Here is a 19,794-nt window from a genome sequence, read left to right as displayed (position 1 = left end):
CACTGATTTCTGCAGAGCCCTTGATCTCCGAGGAGTCGCCCACATGGCGCTGTTTAGGAAAGCAGGCCGTGCTCTGGCATCCGTCTGAGCTCCAGAGTGCAGTGCTGGGGGCTCCCTCGTCCTAAGCCCCCAAGGCTGGCCTCACCTGCTCTGGGTTCCATCTGAGCTCCAGAGCACAGTGCTGGGGGCTCCCTCGTCCCAAGCCCCAGAGGCTGGTCTCACCTGCTCTGGGATCCTGGGCAGGCTGCTTGCTGCTTCTCACCTGGTCTGGTCAGGTATTGTCTGGAAGACAGGCTGAGATGGCACCACTCAGGGCTGTGGGAGGAAGACCTGGCCTGGGACCCAGAGCGCAGCAGGCCTGTCCAGTGGGACGGCCCTCCCTCCTTCCCCTCACTCTTCTTCGTTCAACCTTCTGGGTTCCTTTCTCTGAATGATGTGGCAGCTGGGCAGTGATGAGCCTCCTGCAGGTGCAGGGAGCAGGGCCGCCGTGCGACGCTCTGTGCACTCTCTGTTCTAGCTCCCAGGCAGGAGCTCTGCCGGGTGGTGCCGAGGAGGCCCTGCTGTGGCCCGTCTGCAGTCAAGAAGGTGCAGGCCCAAGGTGGAGGAGTGTCCCCAGGTTGCCCTGCTGACTGCTGACAATCACTTCTGCTGTGGCTCCTGAGGTTTAAAGCACAGGACAGCAGCCGCCCTCTGAGTGTGTGGGCTCCTGTATGTCCGGATGAATGAACGTGAGACTTCCTAAGCCTCCCAAGGGCTGCCTGCGTCTGCCTCCCTGTCGCTGTGATCAGCCCTGCATTCAGTCTCCAGAAGCAGGGACACTCTTCAAGGTTGTGGGTGGATGAGGCCTTTACATCCACCTGTTAGCATTGCAGTGTCTTAAGACCTGCGCCCTGGATGAAATCCACATGGGTGTGATGATGACCCTGCACGCACCAGGACCCTGTCCTTTCCTGTTCCCTCAGCATGCAAGTGCCAGCCCCCTAGAGAGCCTGCCTCTTCAGTTAGGGTCAGCTCCCTGCTACAGATGTGACATTGGCTGGAAGAGTGCCCTGCTCCGAAGTACTCACTGGGCCTTTGCACATGAGAGCAGAAGTCCACGTTCCCCACCCAGGTGTCCAGGACCCTGGAACCTCTCCTCCTTGGGGCCGGCCAACCTGACCTCACACTCTGGCCACTCTTTTTCCCTCCTGCCAGATCCTTCTGTGGCAGCACCTCCTGCCCTCAGCTCCTTGGGTTCCAGTTCTCTCTCACTACGCCGTCCACCGCTCTGCCCGCTGGTTCCCTTTGCCCTTCAGGCATGCTCTCCCTGTTCCTTCTCAGCCTTCCTGGGCTCTGGGCTCTGGCAGTGTGTATGATACAGACAGGAATAAGATGGAGCACAGGTGTCCTTCCTATCATACTGCTGACAGCAGAGACCTGCTCTCCTTGACGCAGGAGCAGGTGGAGGGGACAGGAAACCAGAACCTTCTCACACCCAGAGCCAACCTCTAGCTCCTTCCGCTTGAGTCTCGGGACCTGGAGCTTGCTGCGCTCTCATCCCATTTTAGTCACTTGCTGCCCTGGGGCTCCGTCCGCGGCAAAGGGTGGTTTTTGTGTGTGCCCAGTGCACAGGCTGCATGCGGGCGAGTCCCTGTTTGTCAGGGTCCTGCCTGCAGAGCTCCACGAAAGGTGCTTGGAGGATGGGTTGTCATCAAGGCATTGCATCCCCACTTGCCAGTAGGTGCTCAAGTCTTCCTGACTGCTGGGGAGAACATGCACACCCTGCCAAGGGGGTATGAGTGACATGAGTTGGGAGGCACTGTGCTGGCTGTCAGACTTGTGCTGCCCTGTGAAACGCGCAGTGGGGCTTCTGTAGTGGACACTTGGCACCCAAGTTGTCTGTGCAGGAACAATTCCTCTGACCTCAGACGTGAGCCTCAGGACAAGAGGTGCCTTTGTGCGGTGCCATGGAGATAGATGCTCTGCAGAAGCCACAGCATTTCATGAGCCTGCCTGGCCAGCTGGACTCTCGCCCTTCTCGGGAATATTGTCCCTATTTTGAGAACTTCAGTGGAGCTAGAATGGGAGCAGCTTGCCTCCAAATTGTCACAGGGTACTTGCGTGAGCTGAAACGGGGCTGCTGCAGAGGCACCGTGACTGACAGTCAAAAAGACCACCAAGCCAATTCCACTGAAGCAGTGCAGGCCGAGCGCCCCCGCCGCCAGCGCCCAGCGCTCTGCTGACGGACAGCCCTGAGGCTGAGGTAGACAGGACCTGGTCTCCAAGAACAGGATGGGCTGCTGAGCCCTGAGGAAAAGGACCCTGACGGTGCTGTTTCTACTTCATTTGCTGTCTCGCCGCCTGTTGCTCAGGAGTTACAGAGAACGTCGATGTGATAACGTCAGTGTTGTGCTGGTGGTCTGTGACACTGGTCGACTGCAACGTCGATGTTACTTTGCGAGCCCCTGAGTGCATCATCTCTGAGCATTGCCAGACTCTCGGTGCACTTGACCTGTACAGTTTAGAACATCCTAGAGGGGTTTCGGTACAGTGAGTCACATGCACAGGAAGCACTGGGTCCTGTTGAATGAATGAGCCCCTTGGAATAAATATCCACGGGAGTTGTTCGGTGGGCGCATGCAGTGCCACCACCCAAAAGCTCATCCTGGACCATAAGACTCAAACTCCTCACCTTCTTTCTCAGCCCTCCAGGTGTCCTTGCTGGGGTGTTTGCACAGGACGCACAGCAGGGGGAGGAGTCCTAGATTTGCCAGCCAGCAAGCTAGTGTCAGTCATGGTGCTACCTCTGCCTGCGGCAGCTCTGAGCAGACTCTGCCTCTCTGTGCCCATTTCTTCTTTCACACCATTAGCAGGAAGTTTAGTTGATGGCACATGACAGTGGCTAGGAAGAGGGTGTTCTTGAGCTCTTCTAGCTCTGCAGACTTGGCGAGACCAGCCTAGCATGCTCTCCGGCAGAGCAGAACATCTCACATGGCACAGCGGACTTAGCTGTCAGGGATAGGCCTTCCCAGCGGCGCTTGGTCCAGACAGGACCACCTGAGCATGTCCTGGGGAGACCCTTAGAGCAAAGAGCAGCCCCAAGTCCAGGAGACTCATGCTCAAAGGGAACTTCTGCCCATGGATAGGCAAGGAGACTGGTCCTGGAGGAAACCCCGGCCCCTGCTGTCCCTGCAGAGGCCTGTTCTGTGTTTGATTGCTACTTCCTGATGTGCAGTGCAGCCGTTGGGTGCTTTACACTGTTGTTCATATTTTGCAGATGGAGAAATCGAGGCACAGAGAAATTAAGTGACTTCGCCATAGTCACAGCTGGGGAGGACCAGGATTAGAGCTTAGAGAGAGCCCCTGACTCTGGGCCTGTGTGCTGCCCACCGGGTCACGCTGCCTCCATCCCTGGGAGAGAAGACTTCCTGCAAGGTAAAGCGTGGTGCCTCACCGGGGTGTGCAGTCCCCACGAGGCCACACCGCCCGTCTGCACAGTGAGCTGGTGTGACCTGTGTGAGGGACTGACCGGCGCTCCCGGGTCCTGACGTGGGTTAGACGTCTGGTCTGGACCACCCATCAACAGACTGCTTCCTCAGACCTCTGCATCTTCACCTTCTCTTCCTTCCATCTCACTTCAAGCGTCTCTGCTTGTCCTCTGCGAGGTCCCCTCACCACTCCCCGCTGCCTTTTCATGTCTGTCATCTTTTCCTCTCTGGGGCACATCGACCTTTTCCTGGGGTTTAAAAAGAAGAGAGAACAGTTTTCTTTCTTGGACACCCCCACTTAAGCTCTTAACTGTCTCTGCCCCTTTGAGGCCGCCAGTCCTGGGCAGTTCTTTCCTCATGACCCATCCATTGCAGAGTCTATGGAGGTGTGGCTGTGGTCCTACCTTCCTCCTGAAACTTCTCTCCAAAATTCCCCTTTGATCTCATTTATGAACCCCAAATTCAGTCAGAGTAAGGGCAGAAGGGGTTTGAGCATCATTAAGTCCCACATCCCCCCATCTGATGGATGGGCCCCCCCCCAGGACAGTTTCACCTGCATAGGCTTGGTCACTCCCAGTGAGGCCAGATCACATTTAGTGTCCCCTTCAAAGCCCTGTCGTCCCAGCTGTATGCTTCCTTCCCCTGCCGCTCTTCAGCAACTCTCTCCTCTTTTGCCTTCCATCACCCACAGATTTTTCAGGTTCTCTTCTAGTCCTTTGGATCCTCTTCCTCCGCAGTGCGACCTATGTCAGCTCTGCCCTCTGAAACTCCATGAAGTGAGGGAAGGCCACACGGGCCCTGCAGCCAGGGCACTGACCCCCACTCAGGGCAGCTTAATTCACCAGGTTCTTTTAGACCTGTGTGCGTCCACATCCCTCTGCCCCCGCCCCCCAGTAAGCACGGAAAACCTTCTTTCTGGATGCTTTGCACGTGGATGAGAGTGCAACTCACAGGGTGAGGGGCACGTGGACAGAAGTACACTTCGCTTGGATTCCAAGCCCAACCCTTTCTCGCTAAAATCCGTGTATGTTGCCCATTTACTCCCAGACATTTCCATGTCTCCTATGAACACAAGCATAGTTCACAGATTACACTTCTGTTGCTTGTAGACATGAGCTTCTGTGATTTCTGTTCTTTATTCTTGTTATATTGTCTGCCCCTTAAAAAATAGGGACGTGAATTAAAAACATATATATATATATAAACTAGACAATCACAAAGATAATTTAAATATTGATATAAATGTCTAGTTCCATTAATACTTTTCTATATCAAAGCATATTTAATGTTTGAATTTTATTTTCTGTGCCAACCACTGCATCAGAATTGCAGTTCAGGAGCAGTTGAGGTGGGAACGCAAACAGCTGACCACCTCCGCAGCCTCTGTGCTCTGCCGGGCAGGGTGTGCACTTGCTTCAGGCCGTCCTCTCCCCTTCTCTTCCACTGAGGGCCAGGTCTGCTGGGGCAGCTGAGAGTCGAGGAGGCACCCTCGCTGTGGGCTGCCCCGGGCGCAAACGGCACTGGGGGAGCAGACTCGGCCAGCCAGAGCGGACGTGCCTGCCAAGGCCAGGACTGGTTATTGGCTGACCTGTATTGTTTACCTGTATGTGGGGGAATTCCCACCAGCAAAGTAAAAGAAAAAAGCTAGAAGAAAATACTTGGAACAGATAAGATGGGCAAAGGGGTTAATACCTTAATATGCAAAGAGCTATTACAAATTGATATGGAATTTAAAAAAACATTTTTTTTATTGATTCCAGAGAGAGTAAGGGAGAGGGAGAGATAGAAAAGTAGATGAGAGAGAACATTGATTGGCCGCCTCCTGCATGCACCCCACTGGGGATCATGCCCACAACCTGGGCATGTGCCCTGGACCAGGAATTGAACCAGCAGCCTTTTGGTGCAGGGGTTGATGCTCAGCCACTAAGCCACACCAGTCAGGCTGATGTGTAATTTTTAAAAAGAAGAGAAATAAGCAAAGGGTGAAAATAGTAACTGCATAGCAGAGGAAATGCCAGAGGCCGAACAGAAGAAATGCTTAATCTCCCTCGTGCTCTGGGCAGAGACGAAGCAGTGAGGCTGTGTGTGCCGTGTCACTCACGAAGTCAAATACCTGTGGCATCCAAGGCTGATGGCACTTGGGAAATGGGTATAATCATATAGTACTAAAGCATCACGTATTTTTACGCATTCTAACAGCCGTGACAGTATCATTTTAGAAAATCATATTATAGAAATACGTGCAATGTGTGTATGATATTTATTGTACCTTTTTATAGTGGAGTAAAGCAAATAAATGAAATAAAGTGACCTAAATATTCATTTGTAAGGGGAATTTACAGGAGTGGTTGGATAAATTACAATATATGCATTATGGGGAATGTTATGTATCCATTCAAAAAATGAGCTTAATCCATAGACACTGGAGAGATAGCTGTGATTTTGGTATGTGAAAAATAGCAACTCAGAAAAGCTTTGCAGTGGGCCTGCCTCTGTAGACAGTGCATTCACAGGGAGAGCGGCTCCTGGACTCATCATTCTGGGAGCACGGCCCGCTCTCCTTCTGGACGAACCTGCCTCTAGACAGTGTGCATCCATAGGGATCGTGGCCCGCTGTCCCTCCGGACCAGGAGGATGGCTGCAACAAGAGAACGGAAGGTGACTGCTCCGCCCCACAGTGCACAGCTGGCATGTCCCGTGTGCACTTTCGGAAGGAAAGGCAGACGACACTGTGGCTGGACTTGAACTGGCCCACAGGGATCCATTCTGGATTCTCCCATGATGGACATGGACAGCTAACATCACAGCTGTAAATGTGGTGGGTTGACAAGGAAGCAGATAGTGGGTACAAGCACCCAAGACTGTCGCGGGACTGGTCCTGACAGGTGTGGCCCAAGCTCAGTGGTGTGCGGGGAGATGGAGCGTGGTGGCCGCAGGAGACGACAGCCGCAGAGCCAGAATGCGACAGGTCGTTCGACAGAGGAGCCAAAGGAGACTCGGGTCCCAGACTGAAAGAAGGATCACTTCCGTTATTCGGCAGAAACCATGGAGAAAGGCTGGGCTGGTGCCAGAGTCACCGACTCTGCCACAGGTCACAGGACGGGGCAGAACTGTGGCCATGGCAGAGCCGGTGTGAATGCGGGCAGCGGCCAGAGCAGTGAGAGGACACCGTGCTCTGGGGGCCACTGCGCCGGAAGGAAGCTCTGTGAGTGTGGTTTTCCGCAAACGGTGTGAGGTGGGGGCCCTTTGGAGGCAGCTGGAGGCGTGTGGCCGAGATCCAGTGAGCAGTTGTCACAGACTCTGGTTCGAGCCCACCTAGGAGCAGGAGAGACGCTTCTGAGTGCGTGTGGGCCTGGGACATAACTCAGATGTAGCCCAGGAGCCAGGAAAACGGGCCAGGCATCGAGTGCTTTCCTGAGGGTGGGGATTGATGAAGCTTTGGGGTTTAGGGAAAAGGTCACCATGGCCTCCAAAATAGATTTTAGAAGTGGCAACCAGTAGGGTGCGAAGTGCCTGGGAGAAGGGTGGTGGGTGCAGACGCTGTTGGAGGAGAGATGCGGCAGTCACTCGGGTGGAAGCAGAGGGGCCAGGTGAGAGGAGCAGAAGCACATGAGGGGAGGGGGGGAGGCAGGAGCAAGCCCTCAAGCCTGTGGGCCAGGGGTGATGGTCGCACCAGACCAGCCCTGGTGGGAAGGGACTCAAAACCCTGGCAGAGGGTGCACTCTGCTCCTCAGGCACAGGAGGAGGTGGGCATCAACTACGTGTTCATTTTCTTTTTTTGCCCAGAATTTCTGTTCTTTCAGTCACTCTTGACTCTGTTGTCACTGACCTGCCCCTCCCCATGCAGTGCAGGGATTGGGGTGAAGAGGACCACATCACTGCTACCATCCTCCCTGCCCAGGAAATGGAGGAGGGCAAAGGAAAAGAAGGCACAGACAAACCAAGGCTTTGTTCCTGTTTTATTTGCCGAATTTCTCCTTATTTTTATCCTGTGAGGTCAGATAACTAAAACTGAAAATTATAAACCATGATCCATGAGCTGCAAACTCACTCCTCTCCCCTGACTTTGCAGCCTCTTAACAGCTGTCCTTTCACTTAACGTAAATAGGGACAGAATGCCTACATTTTAACATTCCCACTACATTAATTTCACTAAAACAAAATTTTGTCATATTTTAGAAAATAATTTTTGTCATAGAACCTTTTCTAAACCCTATTCAAGGACGACTACAGTACAGAATTTCTGGTTCTCGCTGACCGTCACAGGTGGTGCTGCTGTCCTGAGGGTAGGGCCAGGTCTCCGTCACCCAGGAGACAGTAATGCAGTGGAATGAAGGCGCATGGGCATCTGTGTGTGGCTTGATCTGCGCACTGTATTTTGCCAGGAGCTTATCGGTTCCCTTTGTTACTCCTCTCCCCAGACTTGCTCCCATCACACAGCTTGGCACACTGAATGCCAGCTCTGCCCCCTGCAGCCTGCTCTTTCTGGTGCCCATGAGCAATGACATGGCCAAAGGCGGAGCCTCAGGAGGGGAAAGAGTCACCCTGGCCAGCTGGCAGATGGGTGACTGCCTCATGGGTCATTGAGAGTGGCTGCTGGCAGGAAGGATGGCGCTCAGGCTCTGGACAGGTCAGAGAGGTCCCCCTCGGAGACGGGACCCAGCTGTCCCACCTGCCTGTCCCTGTGGGTCCCTGTGAAAGGAAGGCAGGAAGAAGGTGGGCTCCTGCCCCTCCCTGGGGTCGCCCTGGTGCCTGGAGAGCCCGCAGTGCCCTGAAGGAAGCTCCTGGTGCTGAGTGTGGGTAGTTGACAGGTGTCTGCACTTGGCCTGAGGACAGTGCATGTGTACCGGGGAGAAGGACAGAGGGAAGACGAAAGCCATGAAGTGCATCTGACTCCCAGGGCAGAGTTGATATCCACAAAGTACCTCTCTTCGGTCTCTTCTGGTCACTCTGAGCTTTTCTTGATTCAAAAGTAAATTTTTTAAATTCAAGACTTTATTTCAAGTATAACATCACTTAAAGTTCCCACAAACCTATCCTTATAAAAATAAGCACTGCACTTAAAAATAAAAGAGCACTTTAAGGACGATGTATCTAAAGATCTAGTGAGTTACTAGAGACAATCAGAAACGGGCAGTGGTCACGGGCGATGTCCTCCGTTCCAGAGATGGTGAGAACCGAGCTAGAGCAAGGCTGCTCCCGTGAGCTCAGCACACACGGTTCCTGTGGCCTGGCCTCGGGACCATGAGAAGAGACCCCTCAGACACAGTCCCCCAGGTGCTTCTACCTGTGGCGGGCGGGGCAGGGGTTCCTGAGGAAGCAGACCTGTGACAACACCCCTCAACGTCCCTGGGCTCTGACTTGGCACTTGCAGATGTGAACATTGGAAGGTGAAAACCTGCCTCTGCTTTTGAACTACGAACTGCATGCTTTCCGCTTAATCTGAACCTTGCCGGCAGTGTGTGCATGTCGAAAGTCTGTATAGAAGCAACATTTAAATCCGTTTCGATACTTCATTGCACCGTGTCCTTAGCTGTGGAGGGAGAGCCATTGCTCAGTCTGCTGTGGCGGGCGCTGTGCAGATGCTTCTCACACGTTCTCTCCTGAAACCCTCATGGTGAGGAGGCTGACTGGCCTGTTACAGAGCCCTAAAATTCAGCGGGCTGAGCGATGGGACAGATCATTGAGGGCAGCAGAGCGGCCCCCAAATTGGCCCCATGGTGGTGGGAACTTAACATACAGCAAGAGGTCTCTCTTGGATTAGTGGGGAATGGATTGTTTCTTTAACAAGTGGTTAATGGCAGAACCAACTGTCCATCTGGAAGAAAACAAGCTTGTCCCCCTGTATATAGAAACAGTGGGTTAACATCTTAAAAGTAAAAGGTAAAGCAGTTCTCATGCAATCATATGAGCAGACAGCTAATGAGGCCAAGTGTTTCAGAGTAGTGCCCACAGAGAAGAGCCAGCCTCACCCGTGTTGGGGGTACCGTGCTCGCCCCTGAGCTGCAGCCAGGGGTCACAACACAGGCTTGTTGTCAGGCGCCGTGCCTGAGCGTGAGTGAGGGGCTGGTTGTGCAGACCGCCTCTGTCCCTCCTAGGAAGGGTGAGCAGCCTGGTCCCACTGAAGAAAGGCCCCCCGAGAGCCCTGGGCTCAGCCCCTCCAGGGCCCTGGCACCAGCTCAGTGCCTGCGAGCCTCAGGGTCTCTGTGCCCTTCCCTTTGCCCGGAACACCCCCCCACCACCACCACACTTGCAAAACTGGCAGCCTGCAATGAAGCTTTGGCACCCAGCTCTGGTTTCACCCCCCCCCCCCCAAGAAGCCTGTGTGCACTCCCCTGAATCGTCGATGCGGCCTTCCTGCTATGCATCCGCCTTGGGAACACGTCTCAGCCCATGCCCGGACACAGAGTGCTGCTCAGTTCCGCGTCCCCTGAGAAAGAGATGGTACCCACCCGTGTCTCTGAGCGCGCTATCCCCATGGGGGATCCCTGCGGCCTCCCGCCTTCCCTGGTGCTCGCCTCGCTCCTGTTGGCCCTGTAGGCTTTGCTGTGGTGGCACAGTGTTGGGGGTTCTGTGTGTGGAGGAGCAGTGTAGAGCACTGATATCACCCAGAGGTGCACTGACACCCTGCGGGTCCTTGTGAGCCTTGCTGAGGGTCCCAGAGCTCGTGCATGAGCTCAAGAGACAGAAGGGACTGTGGCACAGCCTCGTGTGGATTGTCCTCAGGGTTTTCTCCGTCCATGTCCTTCTTCCTGTGCCTCTCACTTCCCTGGGCGGCCATGCATTCCAGGCGCTGTGGTGGCCCTGCCTTGTTAGGTGGCTGTCACCTCCTCGTGGCTCTCCTGACCCTACTCCTGCTCCCTCTGCGCTCACTCAGACTGCTCAGGAGTCACTTTCTAAATATGCTTTTGAGGCCCCCCACCGCCACCGTGCTCAGAGGTGACAATAGCTATGGAGCTGCCGCTGGGTTGGCTGCACCCCTCCCTCTGATCCTGCACCTCCACCCCAGCCCTCTCTGCTCTGCCACCCCCATCTTCTCAGACCCATCTGCCTCCTGCCATCTCCTTGACCTGCCATTGTCCCAGCAGATGGCCTCACCCATCCAACAGCTGTTTCCAGGACCCCTACATAAGCTTGGGTTCGCCTCCCTCCCACCCTCCCACAGCTGCAGACCCTTGAGCATCGCAGCTTCCCCTGGGAAGCCTCCCCTCAGAGCCCTGCTTCACACTGGCTCCTCTTCTGAAATTCTTCTTTCATTGACTCTGTCTTAAATCTGAACACGTGTGTCTTCCATGGAAGGTCTTAAGACCATTACATGAGCTTCTTTTGTTTATTGCGTGTATTTCTTATTTCCTGATGCCGTGCCTGGCACATAACGTTAATGAGTATTTCATGGTCAGTTGAGGTGAGCGGTGCCTCGGGAGCCGCTGCGTGAGGCTGCGATGCCCCATGTCCCGTGTGGGGAGCCTGCCCATTCTGTTCAGTCTGCCCCCCAGCAGAACCCACGCATCTGACGGGGTGTCTTCATCCTGTATGGCCTTGGCTGTCACGGACAGTGGAGGGAGTCACGTCTTGTGCAGCGCTGGCCCCTCGGACAGGGCACAGAGGTCACGGGGGTGAGAGGCCCTGTCCCTGCAGTTGGGCTGCCCTCTCACCTGCACTGCTTCCATCGGCCTCGCTGTGTGGGCCTCCTGTTGTGCAGATGCCATTGCAGATTACTCTCCCGTTGTGGAGACATTGTGTGCACAGAGCACCACCCATAGTCACCCATCCAGCAGTGTGTTTCTGGCTCAGAGGTGACATGGAGAGGCAGGGGCTTGGTTTCAGGGCCCTGCACCTGGCCTTCTGCTCAGTGATCATGGGCAAGTCAGGTCTAGGGAAGATGTAATAAAGGTACCTTCCTTACAATGTTGTGAGGGCCGCAGTCTCCAAAGTGTAAGATGTGTGGGTTACCGTGAGCAAAGGGCCCGTGTCCCTGAAAAGCTCAGTGTGGATGATACCCCAGGAACCCAGTGGCAGTGGGGGTCCCCCAGACACAGTGCAGCCCTGTGACGCCCACTCCTGAGTAGAGCTCACCTCCCTGTGCACAAGGAGAGTCCAGGCATGCACAGGTGCACACTTGCACCTTCTGGCACATTCTTGGTACCAAGTCCAACTTGAATCAACCCAGACATGCCCTGGTCAGCCCTTTCAGAGAGCAGACAGGTTCCACTCGAGGCTCATCGCAGAGGCTCAACCTCCTGACTCCCTGCAAGGGCCAGGTCTGGCCTGTTATTTCTAACACGTTTGCACCGCCTAATGCTGTCCCTGCACAGAGGGAAACAGGGTTACAACTCTGTCCCTAAAATGCAAGGGCACAGCTCGTGCCCTGCTAGCCTCAGCGTGCAGAAGGACACTGACCGCCTGCTAATCTATCCCCAGATGGAGGTGGACGCCGAGGAGAAACGTCATCGCACACGGTCCAAAGGGGTTCGAGGTACGTCCACACTTCCGAGTCCTTGAAGGCCCCACCTGGGGTCACCTTCATGCTGCAGAAGCTATTTGCTCGATTCCTTCTGACTGCTGCCTTGACACCACCCTCGGGACTTTCTGTGGAAGAGGGTGCTTGTGGTAGATGATGCATTGTTATCTGTTTCCCTCTCTCCACAGTTCCCGTGGAACCAGCCATACAAGAGCTGTTCAGGTTAGTGCTCTTGGTAAACATGTCCCCCATGCCTTTTGGAAAATCCATACCTTTTCATGGATAGAGTGTACTTTTGAGTTCATGGTGTCTTGCTAAGGGCCCGCTGCATGATGAAATCACCTCCCCCGAGACTCACTAACAAAAAGCCTCCCTAACCTTCCCTCCCAGGTTTTGAGTTTGTCTCTGTCCGTCTGTGTGGCCCTCCTCCTCTGTGCTGTCACTGAAGTTCTCGGTCTCAGTGGTCCTTGGCACGCAGCACCGTGTAATGTACTCTTTCCTCTTGCAGCTGTCCCACTCCTGGCTGTGATGGCAGCGGTCATGTCAGTGGCAAATACGCAAGACACAGAAGGTAATGCTGCGTGTTCCACATGTCTGTCTGGTGGCTCAGGGACACAGCTCCCATGATGAAGTGACTGGGCAGGTGTTCTTGGAGAACAATGAGTGTTCAGCTTTTTCCCCCTCTGACATGAACTCAGTCATTGGTCATTGGTCTCCTTTTTTTTTTTTTCTCTCATTTTTATTTTAGAGAGAAAAGAAGCGAGAGGGAGAGAGAGAGAGAGAGAAACATCAATGAGAGAGAACATTGATTGGCTGTCTCCTGCATGCCCCCCACTGGGGATTGGGCCCACGACCAGGGCATGCGCCCTCACCGGGAATCGAACTGGTGACCTCTTGGTGCATGGGTTGACGCTCAACCACTGAGCCACACCGGCCGGGCAGTCATTGGTTTCTTGCACAGGTTCTCAAAACATCAGCCGTTCTCACTGATTCATGGGGCAGAATCTGTGGCATTTCGTAAAATGATAGAAATTAAGACCAGCCTGAAACTCATTTTGCCTGTGCACGGGACAACTCACTGACACCTCCCACGCTGTCACCAAGATTTCTTTCTCCCTCCCCTTTTCTCATGCCGCTAGCTGCAGGGCAGGGCGATAAATCACAGATGGTAAATCCAAGTGTGACCTTCAGATCTTTCTGCTAGAACATGGTTTCCATAATGGAGCAGTTTGTCCTGGGACAAGAACCAAAGCCTGGACCTGGGCAGCTGCAGCGGGAGGTTGCTGGGGAGGGAAAGAGGACTGATGGCCTGAGGAGAGTCTGGGCTTCACAGGATTATGTTACCTCGTAAATACGGGGTTAGGTTGGTCAGCGAGATGGGTGTGGACATCTGGAGGATCAGGTGGCGGGGTAACTGTCAAAGCCGCATCACAGCAGAATTCCAGTGTGCACACCTGAGCCGAGTGAGTATCACGGAGAAGGTGGTCTTCAGATTCGTTTATCCGTGAGGAGGCTCTTCCCTGCCACCAGAGCGCCTTCCCTGCCAGTGGATGTTTCCGTGGTGACGAGCAAAGTAGGTATAGACTGTAGGACACTGTCAGCTAATTTTCACAAATTGGGTTGCAGGGACCAAGGTCACTGAGCCTGACAAACCGTCAGAAACCAGGCCACGGAATCCACGCTCAGGTGCCAGAGCAGGTGTGCCCACAGCACCAGGTGACCTTCCTTCACTGTCTGCTCTACATCCCTTTCTTCTGAACATTCATTTATGGTGGAACCAAGCAATTGCTTTGAATGTCCTCTAGTAAAACAAGGGAAAAATTACAAGTTGCTCCCTAAATGCCCATACTAGCATCTAGGGAGGCAGGGAGTGTTTCAGGAGCATCCATGATGGAGTGGTTGTCAGATTTCTGTTATGTGCACACCAAAGGAATAGCAAGTCCTTTTCTTTTTGTGATTTAAAATATTTAATTTAATTTATTATATTAGTATTGTTACTGTATTAAAGAGTCAGTTATTGAACTATGTAATTTAAATGGTTTAAATAATTTACGCTATTTTATGGAATATTTATATAAATTTTAATCTAAAAGTTTTAGAAAAACCACATTGTTTCTATTTTCACTGGAAAACAGGTTAGCAAACCATGAGTGAAATATGATTTTCCTATGACCATCTCTTGATTGGTCAATAGTTATTTATCGTACTGTTAATAAAATGATTAAATTTAGTTAAAAAGCTTTAATTGTCAGCTAGATATTTTATAACCCCGGTTTTGCAGGAAAAATCATGATATTTCCAAAGAATTATTTCAGACACTTGGGTCCCTGCCAAGGTGCACTTTGCGCCTGAGGATGTGCCCTGCGGGACACGCACCTGCCTCCGAGACCTCTCCCTGCTGAGGAGGTGCCTGGACTTGCTTCAGTGTGATTCGGGGGTGGCCTTGAGCCAGGATGCTGACGTGGGCACAGAACGCCTTGAATCCTGCAGCAGGAACTAAGCAGATGGAATTTTAGGGAGGATTCACAGAAACATCCTAATTGGAAATCTTTCAACAAATTTTTTAACTTAATTTTGTTAATGTTATAATTTTACCATGAGTCGCATTGCGTGCAATTACTGGAATTGCTAGTGTTTGAATGGGAGCAGTGGGTTGGGAGTTGGAATGTGTGGCAAGCCGTGAGCAGCTGATCCCAGTGCAGACGCTGGGCCAGCCCCCACCCGGTGGCCAGACACCCTGCACAGCTGCCTCCTGCGTTTGGATGAGAGAGCCTCAGTCAGGTCAGAGAGACTCTTCTCAGGGTCCCCTCGAGGAGTCTATACGCTGTCAGTAATCTGCGACTTAGGGGTGGCATTTGAATTTCTGACCCTGAAGACGAGCCCCTATGGGGGTGCTTGTCCCTCAGCACCTGTGGACTGCTGCGCTTTCCCACTGCGAGTCCAGTTACACCTGCTTTGTTTGTTCTGGTTCAAAAGACTTCCTGCACATAGACACCTGTACGCCTCCACAAGTGTGACCTTGACCTCTGCTGAGACACAGGGCTGGCAGGCCCCTCCATATATCAGGAATGGCAGCCTCAGTGGGGTTTTAATAACACTGCCCTTACCTTCGGTCTATTAAAGATGAGGTTTTCAATGAATGTATTTCCATTAGGGCTACAATTTTATTTTATTGATATATCAAATCAGTTCATAGCCAAGTAAAAGGTGTTATTTAGCATGTTGAAGTTTCTATTTATTTGAACATGCAAAACATAATTTGAGGCAGGTGTGTGGAATCAACAATATCAAAAATCAAAACAATGTTTAGGAAATTTGATACCAAGTGATAAAACAATGCCTAGCAGTTCTTTCTCTTTTTTATTTTATTGAATGTATTGGGGTGATTTTGGTTAATAAGATTATATAAGTTTCAGGTGTACAATTCTATAATATATCATCTGTATATTGCATTGTGTGCTCACCAGCCAAAGTCAAGTCTCCTTCCATCATCATAGATTTAACGCCCTGATCTTTCTTTTTGACGTAAGGAAATTTCTAAGGAAGTCAAATATTAGCCACAGTGATGCACACACTCACTGCTGTGTGGGACACACGCTATGTGGCTCGTGATGGTTGGTCTGCTGTTGCTTTGGGTCCTGGCTGCCATGTAGCTGCCCACAGTCACGGCACACTCTCTTGTTTTCAGTCGAGAGAGGTGGGCTATGGGTGTGTGAGGAATCGACATAGAGGGTAGAGGACCCCCAACCACAAGTAATTCCTGTGAAAGGAAACAATGACCTGAAAAAGGAATTCGCAATTTAAGACCCTGGTTAAAAACTGGGGGTAGGAGTTAGGGTTCTAATACTTTCAGATCGCCCGCCTCATTTCACAAATTGTGTCCTTGAACGGAAGATAATCTGTCATGAGTATTTATTTGTGTTAATGGTTTGTGGCCAGTTTGACGTAGCTGATAAATACACGTGCAAATGCACTGTTAAAAGTTAGAGCCCTGGCCGGTTTGGCGCAGCGGTTAGAGCATCGGCCCGCGGACCAGAGAAGCCCGGGTTCAGTTCCCGCTAAGGGCATGTCCCTTGGTTATGGTTCGTCCCAGCCCTGATTGGGGTCATGTGGGTGGCAACCATGCCGTGTGTCTCTCTCACATCGATGTTTCTCTCTCTCTCTTCCACCCTCTCTTCCTCCCACTCTATCTGAAGATAAATGCAAAAATGTCCTCAGTTAAGGATAAAAAAAAAAAAAATTTTTAAGTTAGAGAAATAATGCAAGACAAACATGAGGGGAATTGAAACGTAGTTTTACTGGAAGTGCAGACTGTATCAGAGGTTTAGAGGTTTTAATACAGTACGTACGGCCTTTAGTCCCTTGAGAAAGATGGGTCGAGTCTCCATGTTGGAGGCAGGCGCTCATCAGCTCCTCAGGGGAGCTTCCTCTGGGCAGTGAAGATAAATGGACTGAATTCCCAAACGCTGACCAGCGGGACCTCAAGCCCAGTGGACACTTTTGGGCCCTGATGTAAGAAGTCAGGGCCAGGCCTCTCATGCAGCTCACAGATGTAATAGACATTAATCTTCAGAAACATTGTATCCGGACATGTGAATCTGACTTTTGTTTTTCAAGCTGAGCTTTTCACTGTGAGCACGTGTGCCTGACAGAAACCATGGACTTTGCCACTGGGCCAGAGAGATTCTCCTAATGTGAACCAAAGTGCTAACAGCCTTTTTTGTGCGCAGCACCTCTGACCTCTTCCTTTGGCTCGCTGTCCCATGACAGCTGCGCACATGGCTTGGTACCTCCCACTGTGAGCCCATGTGCTTCCCCTGAACTGTGCGAGTGGGCAGCTGCAGACCACCTCACACAGAGCTACCTGTGCGGGAGCAGACCGCTCGGCCATCTTCGGCTGTCCTCAGTGAGCTCTCCAGCATTTAGTTAGAGGCCTGCATTTGGGAAGCACACTTCTTTCCGGGCCCCTCCGCTCTCCTCCCTGGTCCACTCCTTCCCAGGGGGTAAGCAGAACATCTGTGGGTAACACACAAGCTGTTGCCCATGTGCCCACAGCCATGCTGATGGTGGATGGGGGCAGGAAGATAATGGGAGACCTGGAGGCCACATCCTGGGAATTTAGGAAGTTGCTAGCCTGTTCCTCCTCCTGACAACAGTTTGTTGGCAGGGAGGCTCCAGGCAAAGTGTGAAGTATGGAGAGCCCGCCGAAGCATGTGTTCAGTGTGAGCCAGCGTGTCACGATGCCAGAGCAGAGGGGCACGTCACTGGGTGGGATATGAGGCCTGGCATTTCCTGGTGGCAGCCCCCACATCAAAGCTTGACATCTGGAAGGAGGAAGACATGGTGAAAAGAAGCCACACGTCACTATCTGTTGCTTTAGTTCCGTTCAAATACCAATGAAGAGCGTTTGCCATTAGTCCAGCGCATGGCAGCAGCTGTGCCGAGGTGCACACAGCGATGTGGCTGTCAAAGCTCTTCTGTCCAAGTCTGCGCGTGCATTTGACTGAGACGCAGTTCTAGTGCCATCATCACAGTTTACGTCTTCTCTACCCACTCTGAAATAAAATGTTGTTTGTGTTAAAAACAAGGTATGACTTGATGTTGAGATAGGGGAATGTCCATAGAAACCAAATTCACCACCAGTCAGTTGGCTTATTGTTCCTAGTTTTCCCCAATAAAATTCAAAATAGGAGTAGTCAGAATTTATTCATATATATTATAGAATACTATTTAAAAATGTAGAGGAGTTTGAATTTCAGCCTTCCTGGTAGTAATTATGGACTGGAATATTTGAAATTAATTAGGTTTTCTTCTTTCTGAGCAGTGACTTTTATACATGCCTCTCAGGAGAGACAGACAGGGGCCTAACATGGACTCATCTTCACGCCTGTTTGTGACCCTCTGAACTTGTTTCTGAAATTCATTGGACTTCATTTACATTTCTCTTCATTGCAATTTTTTAACTTATTTGTTGGTTGAGAATAAGGTCCTGGTGAATATTTGACCCACAATTTAGCCGTAGAGTCTTGCACACTCAACAAGCACCCGAAAACTGGGTGATGGATATTGCTATTATTTTAAATCCTCTCAGTGGAGAAAATTCAGAGCCAAAGCAATTGATCTTGAAACTATAAAATTAAAAGCTCCAAATGGCAGCTCCCTTTTTGATCAGAAAAGTATTGGATTCTCTGGCTTATTGTGCACATCCCTTATTCAGAGTCTTCTCCGTTTCCTGTGCCTTCCACCCGCCAGTGTGATTGCCATGGCGGCAGCCGCGGGTGAATAATTGCCTGTCTTCACGGACTTGTTCTGGAGAGGAGGTGGGGGCTTGCTTCCTGATGTATGCACGCCTCATTGGGATTCTGCCAGCGGCCTAGGGGCTGTATTATTCATGCCTTGACAGAGAGCTCTCACTAAAAGCCTTGGAACAGAGCCAAGCACTGGCGAGAGATAGTGGAGCTCTGCAACGTGCAGCTGAGAGGTGCATCTATAATCCAAAAGGGGTGAGAAACAGAGAGGAAGACAGAGAGCCAGGAGTCCCTCTGCCTCCCACTTACCCATTTCACGTTGAGAGAAGTTTCATTTGCATTGAAATAAAATGTCCTAAAAATAATTGCATTTTTTCTAATCACGCTTGAAAGTTTAACACAATTTTCCACATTTAATTGCAGAGCTGGTTTTAATTAGTAAGGCCCTGCATGTGGAAAGGGAAGCTCCACCGGGGTGCACGGAGCACAGCGCAGGCCTGTGGGCGCTCTGGCTGACGCGTGGCTGCCGCACAGAGGTCGCTGCGGGGGAATGCTGTGCACGCAGCCGCCCAGCCAATCCGTCTGTGCTTGACTTCAGGGCCCGTGGAATAGCCCTGGGTCTTCACGAGAGGGTCATCGCTGTGCACGCCATCGCCCCGTCCTTAGACTTCACGACCCGCCTGTCCTTTTACTGTTCGTCACTGACGTAAATCAGAACTAGGGGTGCATGTATTTTACCATTAACTTGATGGCCTGCACAGTTGTGCGTAGAGCAGTGATTTTGAGATCTAGGGAATTATTTGTGGGAAATGGAGAATCAGCTAGAGGGTTTCCCTGGACTGGTCCTTCTGATGTTGATCATGCACAAACACGCCATCCTCAGGCGCAGGCGTTTGGACTGTGGCGGCAGCTAACCTTGATGGTCACACTGAACCCTCAGTTGAAACGGCTTCTTGCCTGCTGCTGGTCTACAGCATGTCTGCACATGGACATGTCTCTGGGCACTTGACAGGAGTGAGCAACTGAGTCAGGGTCTTTAAAACTGAAACGAGCCCTGGCCGGTTTGGCTCAGCAGTTGGAGTGTCGACCTGCGGTACAGAGAGACCTGGGTTCGGTTCCCGCTCGCTAGGGGCACGTATCTCAGTTGCAGTTTGTCCCCGCCTCTGGTTGGTCGTGCGGGTGGAAGCCACTCGATGTGTCCCTTTCACATCAATCTTTCTCTCTCTCTCTCTTCCTCTCTCTCCCTCCCGCTCTATCTGAACAGAAAATGGAAAAATGTCCTCGGGTGAGGATAAAAAATAAATAAATAAAAAATAAAACTGAAATGAAACATGGTGCATTTCAGGAAATATTTTTAACAATTGATAAAATTAAATACAGTTTTCAAGTAATTCCGTATCTCAGATAGTTGACACACAACGCAGTTTAAAATGGCTTGGTGACACTGGCAGGGCCACAGCTAGCTGTGCGCAGCACACCGTGGTCGCCCTGCCCTGCCGCACAGCCGTCTGCAGCCTCCACCTGCTGCTTGGCTTCATGGCAGAAACACAGCAGCCGCTTCCTAGGTCCAAGGTGTGGAGAGAGGCCTTGATGCAGCCGTGGAGGGGCTGAGGGGTGG

At 51.8% G+C, this 19,794-nt stretch overlaps 1 protein-coding gene across 1 annotated transcript in view; it reads left to right on the top strand.

The window, feature by feature from the left end:
- The window catches only part of MYT1L (myelin transcription factor 1 like), a 149,619-nt gene that overhangs the window by 29,818 nt on the left and 100,007 nt on the right, over nucleotides 1-19,794 (top strand). The window contains exons 3-6 of the mRNA XM_036262841.1: nucleotides 3,257-3,414; nucleotides 11,889-11,943; nucleotides 12,117-12,150; nucleotides 12,437-12,499. Of these exons, the coding sequence (XP_036118734.1) occupies nucleotides 11,889-11,943; nucleotides 12,117-12,150; nucleotides 12,437-12,499 (152 nt within the window). The 5' untranslated portion in view covers nucleotides 3,257-3,414. The remainder of the gene's footprint in view (nucleotides 1-3,256; nucleotides 3,415-11,888; nucleotides 11,944-12,116; nucleotides 12,151-12,436; nucleotides 12,500-19,794) is intronic.

This window comes from Molossus molossus, unplaced genomic scaffold (genome assembly GCF_014108415.1).
Source record: "Molossus molossus isolate mMolMol1 unplaced genomic scaffold, mMolMol1.p scaffold_m16_p_15, whole genome shotgun sequence".
In the NCBI taxonomy this organism is placed as follows: domain Eukaryota; kingdom Metazoa; phylum Chordata; class Mammalia; order Chiroptera; family Molossidae; genus Molossus; species Molossus molossus.
This window is presented reverse-complemented; position numbering and strand designations above follow the sequence as displayed.